Source organism: Hemitrygon akajei, chromosome 14 (genome assembly GCF_048418815.1).
Source record: "Hemitrygon akajei chromosome 14, sHemAka1.3, whole genome shotgun sequence".
NCBI lineage: Eukaryota > Metazoa > Chordata > Chondrichthyes > Myliobatiformes > Dasyatidae > Hemitrygon > Hemitrygon akajei.
Genome location: NC_133137.1, coordinates 64,964,200 through 64,981,276, shown reverse-complemented (window position 1 = coordinate 64,981,276; position 17,077 = coordinate 64,964,200). Strand labels below are relative to the sequence as shown.

Genomic DNA, 17,077 nt, shown 5'->3' with positions numbered 1-17,077 from the left:
ACACTGACGGGGGCCCACGATATCCACATGAATGTGGTCGAAACGCCGGTGGGTGGGGTGGAACTGCTGCGGCAGAGCTTTGGTGTGCCGCTGCACCTTGGCCGTCTGGCAGTGCGTGCACGTTTTGGCCCATTCACTAACTTGCTTGCGGAGTCCGTGCCAAACGAACCTGTTGGCTACCATCCGGATGGTTGTCCTGATGGAGGGGTGTGCTAAGTTATGAATGGAGTTGAAAACGCGCCGCCGCCAGGCTGCCGGGACGACGGGACGGGGTTGGCCGGTGGTGACGTCACAGAGTAGGGTCCTCTCACCTGGGCCTATGGGGAGGTCCTGGAGCTGCAAACCGGAGACTGCGGTTCTGTAACTAGGGATCTCCTCGTCTGCCTGCTGCGCCTCTGCCAGCGCCTCAAAGTCTACCCCTTGGGAAAGGGCATGAATGTTAGGGTGAGAGAGCGCCACGACACTGTCCTTACCCGAGACGTGCTGGACATCCGTCGTGTATTCAGAGATGTAGGACAGATGGCGCTGCTGGCGGGTCGACCAGGGATCGGACACCTTCGTGAATGTAAAGGTAAGCGGCTTGTGGTCCGTGAATGCGGTGAAGGGCCTACCTTCTAAGAAGTACCTGAAATGCCGGATTGCCGGGTATAGCGCCAACGGTTCCCGGTCGAAAGCACTGTATTTGAGCTCGGGTGGTCGCAGGTGTTTGCTAAAAAATGCCAGGGGTTGCCAGCGACCCTCGATGAGTTGCTCCAGTACCCCACCGACTGCCGTGTTAGATGCGTCCACTGTGAGGGCGGTAGGGACGTCCATTCTGGAGTGCACTAGCATCGCGGCATTTGCCAAGGCTTCTTTCGTTTTAATGAAAGCGGCGGCGGACTCCTCGTCCCAGGTAATGTCCTTGCCCAGACCCGACATCAAGGCAAACAGGGGGCGCATGATTCAGGCAACTGAAGGGAGGAAGCGGTGGTAGAAATTTACCATACCCACGAATTCCTGAAGGCCTTTGATTGTGTTGGGTCGGGGGAAATGGCGGACTACATCTACCTTAGCGGGCAGAGGGGTTGCCCCGTCTTTAGTAATCCTGCGGCCCAGGAAGTCAATAGTGTCGATCCCGAACTGGCATTTGGCCGGGTTGATTGTCAGGCTGTATTCACTCAGTCGGACGTAGAGTTGACGGAGGTGGGACAGATGCTCCTGACGACTGCTGCTGGCTATGTGGATGTTGTCCAAATAGATGAAAGCGAAGTCCAGGTCGCATCCCACTGCGTCCATTAACCGCTGAAACTTCTGTGCGGCATTCTTCAGGCCGAACGGCATGCAGAGGAACTCGAAAAGGCCGAACGGGGTGATGAGTGCCGTTTTGGGGACGTCATCCGGATGCATCGGGATTTGATGGTATCCCCGGACGAGGTCTTCCTTGGAGAAGATCCGTGCGCCGTGCAGGTTTGCTGCAAAGTCCTGAATGTGCGGCACAGGGTAGCGGTCCGGTGTTGTAGCCTCGTTCAGCCTGCGGTAGTCGCCGCATGGTCTCCAGCCCCCTGTCGCTTTGGGCACCATGTGCAGGGGGAGGCCCATGGGCTGTCGGACTGCCGTATGATCCCCAATTCCTCCATCCTCTTGAACTCCTCCTTTGCCAGTTGGAGCTTGTCCGGGGGAAGCCTTCGAGCACGGGCATGGAGGGGTGGTCCCTGGGTCGGGATGTGGTGCTGTACGCCATGTCTAGGCATGGCTGCCTTGAACTGCGGTTCCAGAACCGATGGGAAATCCGCCAGGTCTCTGGTGAAGTCGTTGTCGGACAGCGTGATGGAGTCGAGGTGTGGGGCTGGCAACTGGGCTTCACCCAGGGAGAACGTCTGAAAGGTCTCGGCGTGGACCAGTCTCTGCCTCGGCAGGTCGACCAGTAAGCTGTGAGACCGCAAAAAATCCGCACCTAGAAGCGGTTGGGCTACGGCAGCCAGTGTGAAGTCCCACGTGAACCGGCTGGAGCCGAACTGTAGCTGCACCGTACATGAGCTGTGCCGTAGGTCCTTACTGTGCTGCCGTTCGCGGCCCGCGGGGTGGGACCCCGTGCCCTGTTGCGGGTGTCGTAACTCATCGGAGGTAAGACGCTGATCTCGGCACCGGTGTCGACCAAAGAACGGCGTCCCAACTGCTTGTCCTACACATACAGGAGGCTATCCCGATGGCCAGCCGCCGTAGCCATCAGCGGCGGCTGGCCCTGGCGTTTCCCGGGAACTTGCAGGGCGGGCGACAGCGGCGGGCTTCTGCGCCCCACCGCTAGTAGTAGAAGCACCATTGTTCGTTGGTCTCCTCACCCCTGCCTCTGGGGTTAGTGGGCTCTGTGGCCAGGCCTGGTCTAGTTTGCTGCTGGGAGCATGGCCTGGTGATCTGTGTGACGGACGCCCCACTCTCCTTCTTGGCGTTCCACAGCAAGTCCGCCCGGGCTGCCACCTTTCGGGGGTCGCTGATATCCGCGTCAGACAGCAGCAGGCGTATGTCCTCGGGCAGCTGCTCCAGGAATGCCTGCTCAAACATGAGGCAGGGCTTGTGTCCTCCGGCCAGAGACAACATCTCATTCATTAAAGCCGATGGAGGTCTGTCTCCCAAACCATCCAGGTGCAGTAAGCAGGCAGCCCGCTCGCGCCATGAGAGGCCGAAAGTCCTTATGAGCAGGGCTTTGAATTCCGCGTATTTGCCGTCCGCTGGGGGAGACTGTATGAACTCCTCAACCTGGGCCACTGTGTCCTGGTCGAGGGAGCTCACCATGTAATAGTAATGTGTGTGCTCCGAGGTTATCTGCCGAACGTGGAATTGGGCTTCTGCTTGCTGGAACCATAGGTGAGGTCGCAGCGTCCAGAAGCTTGGCAGTTTCAACAAAACCGCATGAACAGATGTGGCGTCGGTCACCTTTGGCCCAAATATTGTTTGGGCCGTCGGGGTCACCAATTGTAGCGGTGTGCTACACGCAGCGTTGAAATAACGACACGGAGTCGGTGAGCTGCAGTTACAAAAAGATTTTATTCGAACTTCGCGGCCTCGCTTTAAAGCCTTCCTGATCCCGCCCTCCCCGGGCGCGGATGCTGTAGGGGACACGTATTCACTGTCCTGCACAGGCTTTTCCCCTTGCTGGTGAAGCAGACTTGGCGTCCTTTTGGGACTGGCCTTTATGCCAGCGCACTGGCTATTTGTGAGCCGGTTCGAGTGTGCTAGGAAGTGGGTCGCCACAAAGTCATGATAAAACAGCATAATAAATATAAATACTTAAGATCACTTATATACTTTGATTGTATGTCCATAAAGTGGCACTAGGCATAGGAGTGTCTGCACATAAGGTGACTCGGACAAGAAATGATGAAGTAGTGGTGATGTGGAGTGTAGAGGGGTAAGTTATTGGTGGAAGTATTGATCAGTCTTACTGCCTGGGAAAAGTAACTGTTTTTGAGTCTTAAGATCCTGGCACAGATGCTATGTAGCCTCCTTCCTGATGTTAGAGGGACAAATGGTCCAAGAGCAGAGTGGGTAGGTTCTTTTATGATGTTACTAGCCAGTTTTCAATACCTTTCTGTATATGTATGTCTTTGATGGTGGGAAGGCTGGTGCTGGTGATGCTGTCACAACCACAGATTCTGCTGTGGGGTTGCTGTAGGATTTTGTGGGTGGACTGTGAAACAGATTTGGCAATTGTGGTTGTGGGTATGCATGTTCCAGCTAATTACTGTCTCATTATGTTTCAAGATGATGCCAGAATTCCTTTCCTGGCCAAGGATGAGGCATGCAAGGCGCATAAACATTGTTTTTTGTCAAGACAAGACTAGAACAAAAAGAAGGAAGGAAAATACCACCATGATGGTCAAATGCTTGCACTACTCATCTTTTTCTGAGGCCAGGCATCTCAGGGTTCATTCCATATCCTGGTTCACTTGCTCTGTCTGGCCATAGAACTGTGGGTGAAAACCAGAGGGAAGACTCACTGTAGCCCCAATCAGCCTACAGAATGCCTTCCAGAAATGGAACATGAGTTGTGGACTCCGATCTGACACAATATCTACTGAAAATACATGAATCCTGAAGACTTGATGCAAGACAATCTAGGCCATCTCCACCACTGACCGTAGTCTGTCCAACACCATGAATTTTCCGGCTTTCAAAAAATTATTTACAATCATCATGATGATGGTCTTCCCCTTGAAAGGCGCAAAGCCCGTGGCAAAGTCCATGGAGATGTATGCCCATGGTCAGTCCGTAATAGGTACAGAATGAAGGAGCCCTTGAGTTTGGGTGCAAGGCTCCTTGTTCCAGGTACATACTTTGCATTCCTGCACATATTGTCAGACCTCTTTAGCTACTCCAAGCCACCAGTATCTTCTCTTAATGAAGTCATGGGTCCTGGCAATCCCTGGGTGAGCAGTCATTCTCGATGTGTGTCTCTACTGAAGTACCTTAGATATGACAGAACTTGGGATAAACAGGCAACCCAGAAGACTGTTCTTGGGAATCTCCCCTTGTGAACAAATGTGTCTATTCCCCAAAAGTGGCTATCATCTGAGCTTGGGGCAAAATGGTGGTAGGCAGTTCGTCTCTTTTGGGTTCATCGAACTGACAAACCAAGGCATCTGGTTTTTGATTTTTTGCTCGCGCTCGATGGGTTAGACCAAAACTGACCCAGTTAAAGAAAAAAGACCACCTGATCTGCCTGGAATTCAGTCTTTTGGCTTCCTGAATATAAGCCAGGTTTTTATGGTTTGTTCATTTAATAAAACTGTCCTTAACCCCCTCATGCCAGTGACGCCATTCCTCCAAAGCCAACTTCACTGCAAGCAGTTCTCTATTTCTGATGTCAACTTGTTTCATATTGGATGGTTGAGGCTAATCTGAGACTGACTGTGTTTTAGTGAGGTCCCTCTTGAGATTGCCATTAGAGATGATAAAACCCAGAAATGAAACTGTGGTTCCATGAAATTCAGGTTTCTCTAGTTTGGCATAAAGTTTACAGTCTAGAAGCCTCTTCAAGATATCTCTGACATGAGCAATACGCTCCTCTGTGGACTTCAAGAAAATTAGGTTGTCATCCAAATAGGTAAAGGTATACTGATGGAGAGCATCCCAGAACACGTCATTTATAAGGACCGGGAAAATTGCTACCCCGTTAGCAAGGCTGAAGGCACGACCAGGTACTCATTATTCTGTCAGTGTGTTCAGTGCAGTCCTCCTATTGTCACCTTCTTTTATGCAGACCAGATTGTACACACTCTGCTTTCAGAATGCTCTTGCCCTTTGGAGAATCTTGAAGGCAGTGTTCGTGAGTGGATGGGGGTAGTGATTCTTGGTTGTACTGTGATTTTGCCTCTTTTCTGCCCTGGCTGGTGAGGTAGAGGGCTGAATGAATCATGTTGCAAGAGCTACTTTTATGTACTCCTCCAAAGCGCTTCTCTCTGTGCCTGAGAGCACGTATAGTTGACTCATGAAGGACAAGTACCAGGCAGTAGATCTATTCCGCAGTCATAGGGTCGGTGAGGTGGAAGAGTCAAAGCCTTTTCCTTGTTGAAGACCTCTTTCAAATCCTTGTGGACAGAGGGATTTTTTTAATGGCTTAGGTGTTGCAACTACCTCCAAACATCCCTCTGAGGAAGACTCCTGAGGCTCCTAATTCTGTAGACCTCAGAGTCTCCTTCATAGCTTCACAAGAATCTTTAGTCGAAAGAAAGTCTAAATCTTTCACTGTATCCTCAGACAAGGGCAATGAGGTGCTATGAATAGTTCTTATCCTCCTGAGGCTAGGTTCCAAGTGTCTATATCTTGGAGCCTTTCCCTTGGGTGGAACCTGGAGACTGATTTCCTTAGGCTTGCTAAATGGACAGGAGGAGGAGTATAGGAAACTGATACAGGACTTTGTGATATGGTGCAACTCAAACTACCTGCGTCTCAATATCACCAAGACCAAGGAGATGGTGGTGGACTTTAGGAGGTCTAGGCCTCATATGGAGCCAGTGATCATTAATGGAGAACGTGTGGAGCAGGTTAAGACCTACAAGTATCTGGGAGTACAGTTAGACGAGAAGCTTGACTGGACTGCCAACACAGATGCCTTGTGCAGGAAGGCACAGAGTCGAATGTACTTCCTAAGAAGGTTGGCGTCATTCAATGTCTGCAGTGAGATGCTGAAGATGTTCTATAGGTCAGTTGTGGAGAGCGCCCTCTTCTTTGTGGTGGCGTGTTGGGGAGGAAGCATTAAGAAGAGGGACGCCTCACGTCTTAATAAGCTGGTAAGGAAGGCGGGCTCTGTCGTGGGTAAAGTACTGGAGAGTTTAACATCGGTAGCTGAGCGAAGGGCGCTGAGTAGGCTACGGTCAATTATGGATAACTCTGAACATCCTCTACATAGCACCATCCAGAGACAGAGAAGCAGTTTCAGTGACAGGTTACTATCAATGCAATGCTCCTCAGACAGGATGAAGAGGTCAATACTCCCCAATGCCATTAGGCTTTACAATTCTACCTCCAGGACTTAAGAACTTTTTAAAAGCTATTAATGCTTTTTGAGTCGGTGATTTAGATGCATATCACATTTTTTTTTACTGAGTTAAGTATTGTATGTAATTAGTTTTGCTACAGCAAGTGTATGGGACATTGGAAAAAAAGTTGAATTTCCCCATGGGGATGAATAAAGTATCTATCTATCTATCTAATGTACCAGAACTCTTGGGAACTGCTTCTCAGTTTGTTCCATATCTACAGACCTTCTCTTTCCAGTTCGAGTGCACCATCGACTAGACAGGGTCGGGACTCACAAAGTCCTGTTGATTGAAGTCAGCTTGTCTACCCTTGGAGGCAGGACTGAGTTTCTTGAAGGCTTCAGGTTACCCCAAGCAAAAGTTTGCCTCCTCATTGGCCTCTTCATTGGAGTCTGGAACATCAAACCGAAAACATTCCCTCTTTCAAGGACATAAGCATGTGCTGATTCTCACCTCTTCCTAGTTCATGGAAGGGTTATGCTCGCACAGCCAAGAACACCCAAGGACCAGGGATATGTTAGGAAAATTGATGATGTGTTAACAGATGTCCTCTGCTTGCTCTCCTATCCTCATTATCAAAACTGATGACTGCTGCAGGATCTGCCTGGATCCAAGAGTATGGCCATTCAAAGCAATTGCAACTCCTGCAGAGGTGTGTTGAGCCAAATGAGTATCCTCAAGTCCAGGAAATTACCAGCTTCCCCAAAATCCAGAAAGGCATTCACCTCTTGCCCGTTCTTTCCCCAAGAGATCTTTTAGGATTGGGAGTAATGGCTGCTCCTGTTACAATCCTCCTGACACTGGATAGTCTTAGCAGTTTTCCTGATGGCTGCAGCTTTGGACATTCGGCCCGCAGATGGCCTGCTTCCCTCAGTAATAGCAGCAACCTCAAATCCGATGCTGGGATCTCTCATCAGCTGAGAATCCTGTGCAGCCAAATTGCATTGGCTCGGCAGGATCTGGTGCAGGAGATAGGCTGGGAAGTGGAACTGTGATGTGTTGAGGCTGTGTTTGGCTAGCCCTCTTCGACCTCCTGAGATAGTCCCACTTAAACTCCGCCAGGCAATTACTGAGGTAGATGGACTCATTAATTAGAGCCTCTTACCAGCTCTCCCAAAGCTAGGACATTCTTTAATTTGCCTTGGAGTCTGTGGTGGTACAGTGTGGTCAAGCCCTCCTCATTTCATCCACACTCCTTGGCCAAAGTCTAAAACTCAGTAATGTAGTTGGCTGCTGACCGACGACTCTGACACATCTCTATCAGATGGTTGAGACTCTGTTAGCTCCGGTGGGATGAAGGAGCACCCTCTTCATGGTGTTCAGGAATGCTTCCAAAGCAGAGCAGATGTCCAACCTCCCAATGAGCATTGGCCCAGGCCAGGGCTCTCCCAGTTAGGAGAGAGATCATAGGGGCCACCTTTTCACATTCCATTGGAATCCAGGAATGAACGCTGAGTGAGGAACCACGGGAAGAATTCAGATCACCGTCGAAACTCTCTGGGGTCAGAAGACACATCAGACTTGTCAGAGCATCTGACAGCCTCACCCGAGTGACTCTCGTTTCCTCCTTGCAAAAGATGGCACTTGGCGATCTGGAGGATGTGTATCTCCTGGCTCTGTGCCATCCCAGCCCACAGCTGATGAGAGGCTCTGATACCTCACTGGGTCCATGTTGGGGTCAATCATACTGTCACGAGAGACCAAGTGTGCTGGAGTATCAGAGACTAGAATCGAGACATAATGCAAGACTGAAATGAGAGCAGGGTTTTAAACTAGACTCTAGACAAGAATTCAAAGTAGAGCTGGTGACTGAGCATTGAACTTCAGTTCAGTTGCTCTTTAAATATTAAGATCCGGGGGTTGCAAAACATGGCCGACAATTCGTGGGGTTGGCCTGAATCTTTAAAGGGCAGTGCCAGCTATCTGGAGAGTCAGAGTATCTAAACCTAAGAAGCTTCTGCAGTTGGGTGCATATCCTAACAAAGATCTGTTGAAATTCTGCATGTGTTATCTCCAGAGGGGCAGAGAGATGTTCTAGTTAAAAAATGCAGAAAATGCACAAAATTAACAAGCAACATGTGTGGCCATAGGTTCATAAACAGTGAACACTGGATGCTATTAATAATATTTTTTTTAAAAAGCAGGAATGGTTGGCTACATCAGAAAGATAGATGCGCTTGATTGCACAACAGATAACTGGATGATGCATACTGAACAAATTGAACAAACCCAGTAGCAAAGATGGATGGGTGTGTCAGGATCTGAAGTGATTTTAAGGTCACATCAACCCAGTACTGGTAGATCAATACTCTCTGCCCAGGATAAAGGAGGTTAACAATTCAGTAAAGTGGAGGAAGGACATTTCTTAGTGTTTCTCACCGTAAACACTTTTAACAAAGCATATTATCAGTATAATGAATATATTCTTGGAGTAGCCTCTGCACCTGCACTCTGGCAGAAAGCTATGGACCAGCTGCTGCAAGGCTGCCCAGGCACTCAGTGTTACCTAGATGACATCATTGTTACTGGTGAGGATGACAAGGAACATCTCCAAAATCTCAAGACATTGTTAAAAGATTGGAAGATTATGGGCTCAGGGCACAATTCAACAAGTGAGAATTCTTTAAATCAAGCTTCACTTACTGTGGTCACATCCTTGACACACAAGGCTTACACAAGTGTGCTGAGAAATTTTGAGCAGTGGTGGATGCCCCAAAGACAATGGACATATCACAGTTGCAGTCCTTTTTTAAGATATGCCAATTACTATAACAGGTTCCTATCAAACCTGACTACTGTGTTCCACCCCTTGAACACATTGCCATGGATAGGGAAGATATGGCAATGGATAAAAGAGTGTTCGGTGGCTTTCAAAAAGGGAAAGGGAATGGTGACGTCAGACACTGTACTCATAAATTATGATCCACTTCCAAAAGTGAAGCTTGCCTATAATTCCTTGTCTTATAGTATAGGTGAAATCATGTCACATGTTATGAGTGAGGGAAGTGAATGTCCCATAACATCTGCATCACATTGCCTTACTGCAGCAGAGAGAAAATTACTTACAGATTGACAGAGAGATATTCAGTGTGGTTTGAAGGGTAAAACCATTGGAACCAGCACCTGTATGGGAGAGAGTTTACTCTCATTACTGATCATCAACCACAAGTGTCCATTTTCTATCCACAGATGGATGTTCCATCAACAGCCTGAGCACAAATGCAGAGATGGGATCTGTTTCTTGGAGGTCAAAATTAAAAGATCAAATTATCATGACAATTATTTATCCTAGAAAAGGACTACTGCTACTGTTACTGTTACTGTTACTGCTGCTACTGCTACTACTACTACTACGTCCACTCAGGCCTAGGGGACCTAACCTAGAAAAGGAGATACCTGAAAAATGTATAGAAGAGGACACACCTCTTGACAGATTCTCCCTAATGCACATCAAATGTCTTCCTATTACGGCAGAGATGATAAAGAGGAAAACCGAAACAGAACCTACGATGTCTTCGGTCTTCAAGGCAATCCAGAATGGCTGGAAAGTACAGCTGAAATTCCAGATCCCTCATTTTTACCAGCACAGGGATAAACTTGCTTTTGATGGGAATTACCTTAAGTGGAGATTGAGAGTTGTAGCTTCCAAATTGAGAGCTAAGTTGTTGGAGGAGCTACATGCAGGTCATCTAGGCATGGTTAAAATGAAAGCATCCACTCAAAGCTTTATCTGGTGACCTGGGATAGATCAGCAGATCAAGCAGCTTGCCATGCATTGTTCAGGATGTCAACATGTCCAGAAAATGCCAAGAGCAGCGCTTCTCCATTCCTGGTGATGGCCTGCATTTCCCTGGGAATGGCCTGTATTTCCCTGGAAATGTCTTGCATTGCCAGTGTCATTTCATCAGTAAACATGGCAGAGTGATTACTCAGGTGTTTGGCCATGCAATCATGCGTGAGCAGAGTGTACAGCAGTGGGCTCAGCACACAACCCTAGGGTGAGAGGCACCTGTATTGAGCATGAAGGGGAGGAAGGAGAGGTCTATATTTTAGGAACACCCAATAGTATATTTAGAGCATGGAGTAGGAGTTTATTCACCAGGGTTTATTAGACAGTAGTGTTGAATGCTGAAATGAAATCCAGAAACAGTATTCTGACATAAGTGTCCTTGTCTTCTTGGTGTGTCATGGCCAGATGCATGTTATGGCATCTATCTTAGAGAGGTTCTGTTGTTAAGCATATTGTTGAGTGCTGACTGTGGCAGAAATGGAGTTTTTGCTAAGTGGAATTACCAGCTATTCTTACCATTTCATGATGATTGGTATCAATGCCACTGTGCAGTAATAATTTAGCTTTGATAATCAACTGACAAAATTGTTGCAATGATGTGTATTGTTCAATTCACCACACCCCAGTGATTTATTTGCCAATAATTTCCATTAATCAGCACAAAATTAATTTTGTGTATATAATATCTTTGACAATAGTGTTTGAAGAAGTAAGGTGTCTGACAACCACACCCTTCCTCTATACATGCTGCCAACTACTTAACCAGTCAGTATGGAACAATTCATGCCTGAGGTGTCCTCTATATTGTATAACAAATGGAAGCTTCCCAACATCTGAGCACGTAAAATCAAAGCTCAGCTGATCTTAACACAGATTTACTTCACTGACATGAAAGGTTAGATAACTGAAAATGGAGTTTTACTCAGATAAGTGTGAGGTGATGCATTTTGGGAAAACAGATTGGGGTAGGGATTTACAATAAGTGGAAAGATACAAAGGGATGAATGGAGAGACCTAGGGATGGAAATTCATTGTTCCCTGAAAGTAGCAACAAAGGTAGATAGGGTGGTGAAGCAGACAGGTGGCATGCTTGCCTTGAGAGATTGGACCATCGAGCATACTGTAAGAATTGGGACCTTACTTTACAACTTTACAAAATTCTGGTTTGCCACAGTTAGAGTCTTGTATGCATTATGTTTACAGAGTCATGAATTTATACAGCATGAAAACAGGCCTTCCTATCCAAATGGACTATGCTGGCCAGGGTGCCTACTTAAGATAGTCCCATTTGCCTGCATTTGGCCTTATCCACATGTTAATATTTTTTTAAATGGTTGCCCTGCTATAAGAAGGATTAAATTGAGTGGTGGAATAAGTTCCAGAAATAACAGAGGATGGACTAAAGAGAGTCAATATGGATTTGTGAAAGGCAAATTGCATCTACAAGTGACTGTTTTTTGATTAAATAACAGAGGGTTGTTGAGGGAAATAGAAGTCCTGACATAATACTTCCAAAAGGCATTTGCTAATGTCCCAAATAATAAGAAAGTCATGGAGTGAAAGGGTCTGCAGCAGTACAGACAGAAATAGGCTAAGTAACAGGAAATAGAGACCAGCAGGTGCAATTTATTTTTCAACAAAGGAATAGTCTGTAAAATAGTTAATAATTTGAACTTAAGTGTACAGAAAACAATTTCCAACTCTGGGAAGGGTTACAAAATGTAGAAGCCTATTGAAGTGTGAGAAAACAGCTAGATTGGCAGAATGGGCAGTTAGATGGTGGATGAGATTTAATACTGAGAAACGTGGTGTTCCAATTGGTGGGAAGAATCAGAGGAGGCAAAATAAACAAAAGGGCACAGTTCTACAGGTGGTAAGAGAGGCTCTCCATTGGTCAGGGTCTACCATGGATGTTGCATCACAGCTGTCTACCTGATATGCAAACAAGTACACTAGCCAGAACAGTATGATTTGGAAAGCAAGCTGTGGCCCATGTAGCAGGCTTCCCCTCTCCTTGCAGCTAATGAGTCCAAAGAAAAAGCAGAGACTGATACATTTTGGCACCAGTTGTGCTGCCAGTTAGCATTGAACTCAACATAGAACTGCCCTAGGGACTTCAGCTCTGGATTTTTCCTCAGGGTTACTCCTGAAGCCTTCCTCATGAGTAGCTTGAGCCACAAGGCAGCGAAGGTTTGAGATCAGTGTTTTCCTTCTCTTAACTGAGCTGCCAAACATGGCTGTTTGAGCCCCATCTGCCTGAAGTGACTAGTTTTAAAGTACTATTAAAATGCATTTGCATCTTCTTGTGTCAGTAGAAACTGTTCTGGGTTTAGTAGCTAAGCTACATGTGAAGGCCAGGGGTTGGACTTGGTTGTCAGAGACTATGTGAGCCTATATGCCATTGGGTGCATTGACGAGGCAGTGGGTGCTTATCCCCACAGCCACTTCCAGCTATAACAACCTTAGGAACCACGGGAGTACACAATTGAGAAGTCAAGGGAGGGATTGGTATATGTGTATAATTTGTTGAAGAAGAAAGGATGAAATAAGAAAGTGGTTTAAAAATATTCACAATCTTGGAATTTAATTATATTACAAAAGCAATCCATGATAATCCTTTATAAAACACTGTTTCCATCATAGCTTTTATTTTAAGTCATTCTCAGGATCCAAGGTAGCTGACTAAACCAACATTTACTTCCCATCCCCAATGCCCTGTAAAAAGTAATGGTCAACCACCTTGTTGAATTGTTGCAGTCTTTCTCATGAAGATAGTCCTAAACTGTTATTGGACTGGGAATTCTAGGGTTTAGACCACCAAAATTAAGGACCAATGATCAATTTCCAAGTCAGAACAGAGATAAAATTGCATATAGCTATGTTTCCTTTCACAGGCTACAACCATTTTTCTTGTTGGTAAAGGTTGCATATTTGAGATGTGCTATAGGCAAATAAATACAGTATATTTGTAAGTGTACACACCACAGCCACTGATGGAATATTCAGAGTACAAAATAAACTGCTGGAAGGATTATTTGGCTTCGATATCTATAGAAGAAACGGGATGGTCAACATTTCAGGATGAGACCTTGCATTAGAACTGTGTATGGACGCCAATCAAATTTTTACTTTAAAGGAATTTTTTTCTCACTTTTCTTTGCTTTAGTAGGGTTTCTTTTTTCTTTTCCTTTTTTTTGGGTCACCATATTTTTCAATCTATCTTTAAAACATTGTTTTTTTCCCCTTTGAGACATTGTGTTACCTACTTCGATGGGCTCTTTGTATTTTGGATAATAATAATAATAAAAAAGATTTGAAAAGAAAGGGAATTTATAAGTGTGATTGCCAAGAGAGAAGTTATAAGTTTGGTTAATAATTTCTTATGTTCTATAATTGCGAAACTGCACAATTTGCCATTTGCCTTAAGGGAAGTATCCTGGCACAGCACTATTTGTCAGTTTGACGTCACTGAAGTCACTACCTGTTTCAAAGAATTTACCATCAAGCAGCAATTTCCTCATTCTCTTATCACAGTACTAGTTAAAGCTTAGGTATAAAGCGTGTCAGAAACAGTACACCTAACAAACAGAATTCACCTAACAAGCAGAATTCACCTCTGCCAGATTGTTATCTAATTGATCTGCAGACTAATGCCATGAGGTATTACATATATGTAATTACCTTTGTTCTGTTCCTTTTGACAGGTAAGATTTTTACTGTGAATTATTTTTGTTATTGAATTAATGCAGCATGTAGGCATTGTTATATTGATAAGTAAAATCATATGGTGATATATGTATTGGGTAAACAACTTTAAATAATTTTAGAATAGATAACACTCTGCAATAACTAATGTTAATTGAAGAAAATAGTTGCTTTGCATGTGATTTTGACTGGATATTTGTACAATTTACTACTGCAGAAAAATTACCATTAAAAGTCTTACAAACTGATACTCTATTATTGGAAATTTTGTCTTAAATTTTGAGTGTGATAGCTGAAATCATATTATTGCCACAGAGAATGGAATAGAATGTGTGCTAACAGTATCCTTTGCTTAAGCTGTGCTGTATTTTGTCTCACATTGTAAAGAGATGTTGACTGTTTAACTTCAAATGTTAACCTATGTAAACAAATCTGCAGACAAGCTAAAGTTTGAGAGGAATCATTTCTCACGCTCAATATAAAACTGCATAATGGGGTGGGAATGTGAATTATTGATCTGTTTCAATAATCCAGTTTAGAGTTTCTCATCTTTTATGGCCACTGTTGTAGGTTCTTTCAAATTTATTATTTTCTATACTGTAAACTTATTTTAAAATAGATAGAATTCATAAGGGGTTCTCACAGTTTCCAACTGAAAGTACCAGAAAATGTCAGGAAAGCCCTTAAAAAAAATAGAAATAGCACTGATTTTTTTTTTAACTGGAGTTTCAACTCACTGAGTTTCCTCAATTGAGGACAAGCTCTGATATCCTTTTGAGTACAGTTATTGGATGGCTGAGCTTGCAAGAAACCAACAATATGAATTAATGCTGTTACGTACCCCGTAACTGGGTGTCTAACCAGCAGAGAAAGAAGAATCCGTTGGAGTCTGGTGGTACCAAACTAAAGGTGTTTATTAATAAAAATAAGCAAAACCATAACAATAATGCAAATATACATATAAAACAAGTTAGCAGTAATAAACCTAAAAGTGTAGGAATAATAATAATTAATAATAAACAAGCTCTATCGACGTCTAGGGGTAAATAAATTGTCATAGAAAAGTATAAAGTTCAGTTCAGTTCCTAAGTGCTGATGTAGTTATGGTTGTTGTATTGTAATCGTTGGAGAGAGAGAGAGAGCGAGCGAGATGTAACAGCTACAGTCAGGCAAACCTTCCTTTGCTTTCTTAATCCGTCGTATCGGTGTGGTCATTCATTATGACTTCTCCGTCCTTCTGCTAGACCGTTCTTCTGTGGTGGACTCATCACTCTGGCATGAGTGGACACACACACAAGTCCCCACTGGCCCTGCTTTTACACTGATAGCTTTAATGACCGACCTCCTGGTTTGGTCTCCGTAGCCCCCACCTTTCTTGTGGGTTCCAACACTCAATCAGTGTCCACTGGCGTGTCTGGAGGGTGTCTCTCCAGACCCGTCTTTTTATCCCTACTAACGGGGGACTCAGCTATCCATCACTCCTGAATGACTGCGTCCATCAAATAAGGCCACTCCTTCCTTCAGTCCACTGAGGAATGTTTATGAGCAAACTATTGTCCTTGCAGCAAAACAGTAATTCAAAAAGAAGTCACAATATGGTTAATCAGCAATTTCCCCCTCTCTCTTATCTGTCGCCAATGTTCTTGCCTGTTTTTCGTCTCTCTCTCATGGTCAGCATAACAACAGTAATAGTTCGTGGTTTCTCGGGGGGGGGTGATGGTTAACTCTTTACCCCATTGTCCATCAGGTCTGTTCATCACTCATAACAATGCAACACACACAAAATGATGGAGGAACTCAGCAGATCAGGCTGAGTTAATGAGTTAACACCCCGGCGCTGAGTTAATCTTAGTACCAGAGGTATCAGATATCACTCACTGAAATTGAAATAGAACTCCATTTGAACTCAGTGTCTAGTCACACTCTCTGGTGCAGCAGTGAGTAACAAATTGGTAGACATGACACTATCCCACCCTTGTATTGAGTGTCTGAGCAGCTAAATGGTGGAAAAATCCATACAGTAACTAACCTGGAAAGTACTAGAGCAGCCTACAGTCAGTTCAGAATCAACCTAGTCAAGTTCCCCAATGTCAGCAGGTTTTTGAATTTAAAATTGTTTATAACTGCACAGAAGTGCTGAAATTTGCTTAAAAAATATTTGTACATTTATGAATCATGCACAGGCATACTAGTTCAGTTTCTTAATGGACACTAAGTCAGCCGGTAGTGATAAAAAGAGGCAGGCGCTATTCAGCTCAACTTATGGGCTTCACTCTGTATATCCTCTATCCCAGCTCAAACATGTTAAAAAACACCTTCAAAAATATATTTAACACAGTAGATAAGGGAGCACCATTGGAAGGCAAAACAGCCTTGCAGAAAATTCTGGGAGATTACTGCTAGAGGAGATATATTAGCACACAGCAAAAACACTTAGTGATGTTAGATTCAGCATTGTGATTCACCTCTGCTGTTTGGACAACTTAATATCACATGAATTCTCATGTTCAAGAATTTTGTGTGCCAGTTTAATCTAAACGTGATTGGTATTTATTGAAAAGACAGCATAGTATGGAAATATTTTTGTGGGTGAATGCATTTAGGAGGGTCATCTGGGCACATGCAGAAGTGTCAAACAGCATGTAAAGCAAATTTTGATAAAACTTGTGCAAGATTAATTGCCATCGACTGCTCAGATAAATCAGGTCTTAGTAGAATAAGTGAACAAATAAAATGGGAACAGCCTCTATTGGTCCATACTCAATGTGTTAATTATCCTTTTGTGGCGCATCTGCAACTTGTCACATATAAGCCCTTCTCCGGAATGTTATCTAGATCTTACTGCATGCAAGAATAAGTTATTTCAATCGCTGAAGGCTTGCAAATGGATTTGAACATTCAACAACATCCCCACTACTGACTTCTCATGACTGCAATGTCATTAATGAAGAGGCTAAAGATGATTGGGCAGAGTTCCTGTTCTAAGGGGGCTGGGATGACCAACAACAATAACTACAACAGTCTTCTTTTGTGTCAGATATATTGCAACTCACTTTTAATGACCATT

General features: G+C 44.6%; 1 protein-coding gene across 1 annotated transcript in view; it reads left to right on the top strand.

The window, feature by feature from the left end:
• The first annotated feature begins 13,857 nt into the window (after positions 1-13,857).
• Positions 13,858-17,077, top strand: part of LOC140738191 (uncharacterized) — a 120,407-nt gene continuing 117,187 nt past the window's right edge. The window contains exon 1 of the mRNA XM_073065303.1: positions 13,858-14,009. Coding sequence (XP_072921404.1) covers positions 13,961-14,009 — 49 coding nt within the window. The 5' untranslated portion in view covers positions 13,858-13,960. The remainder of the gene's footprint in view (positions 14,010-17,077) is intronic.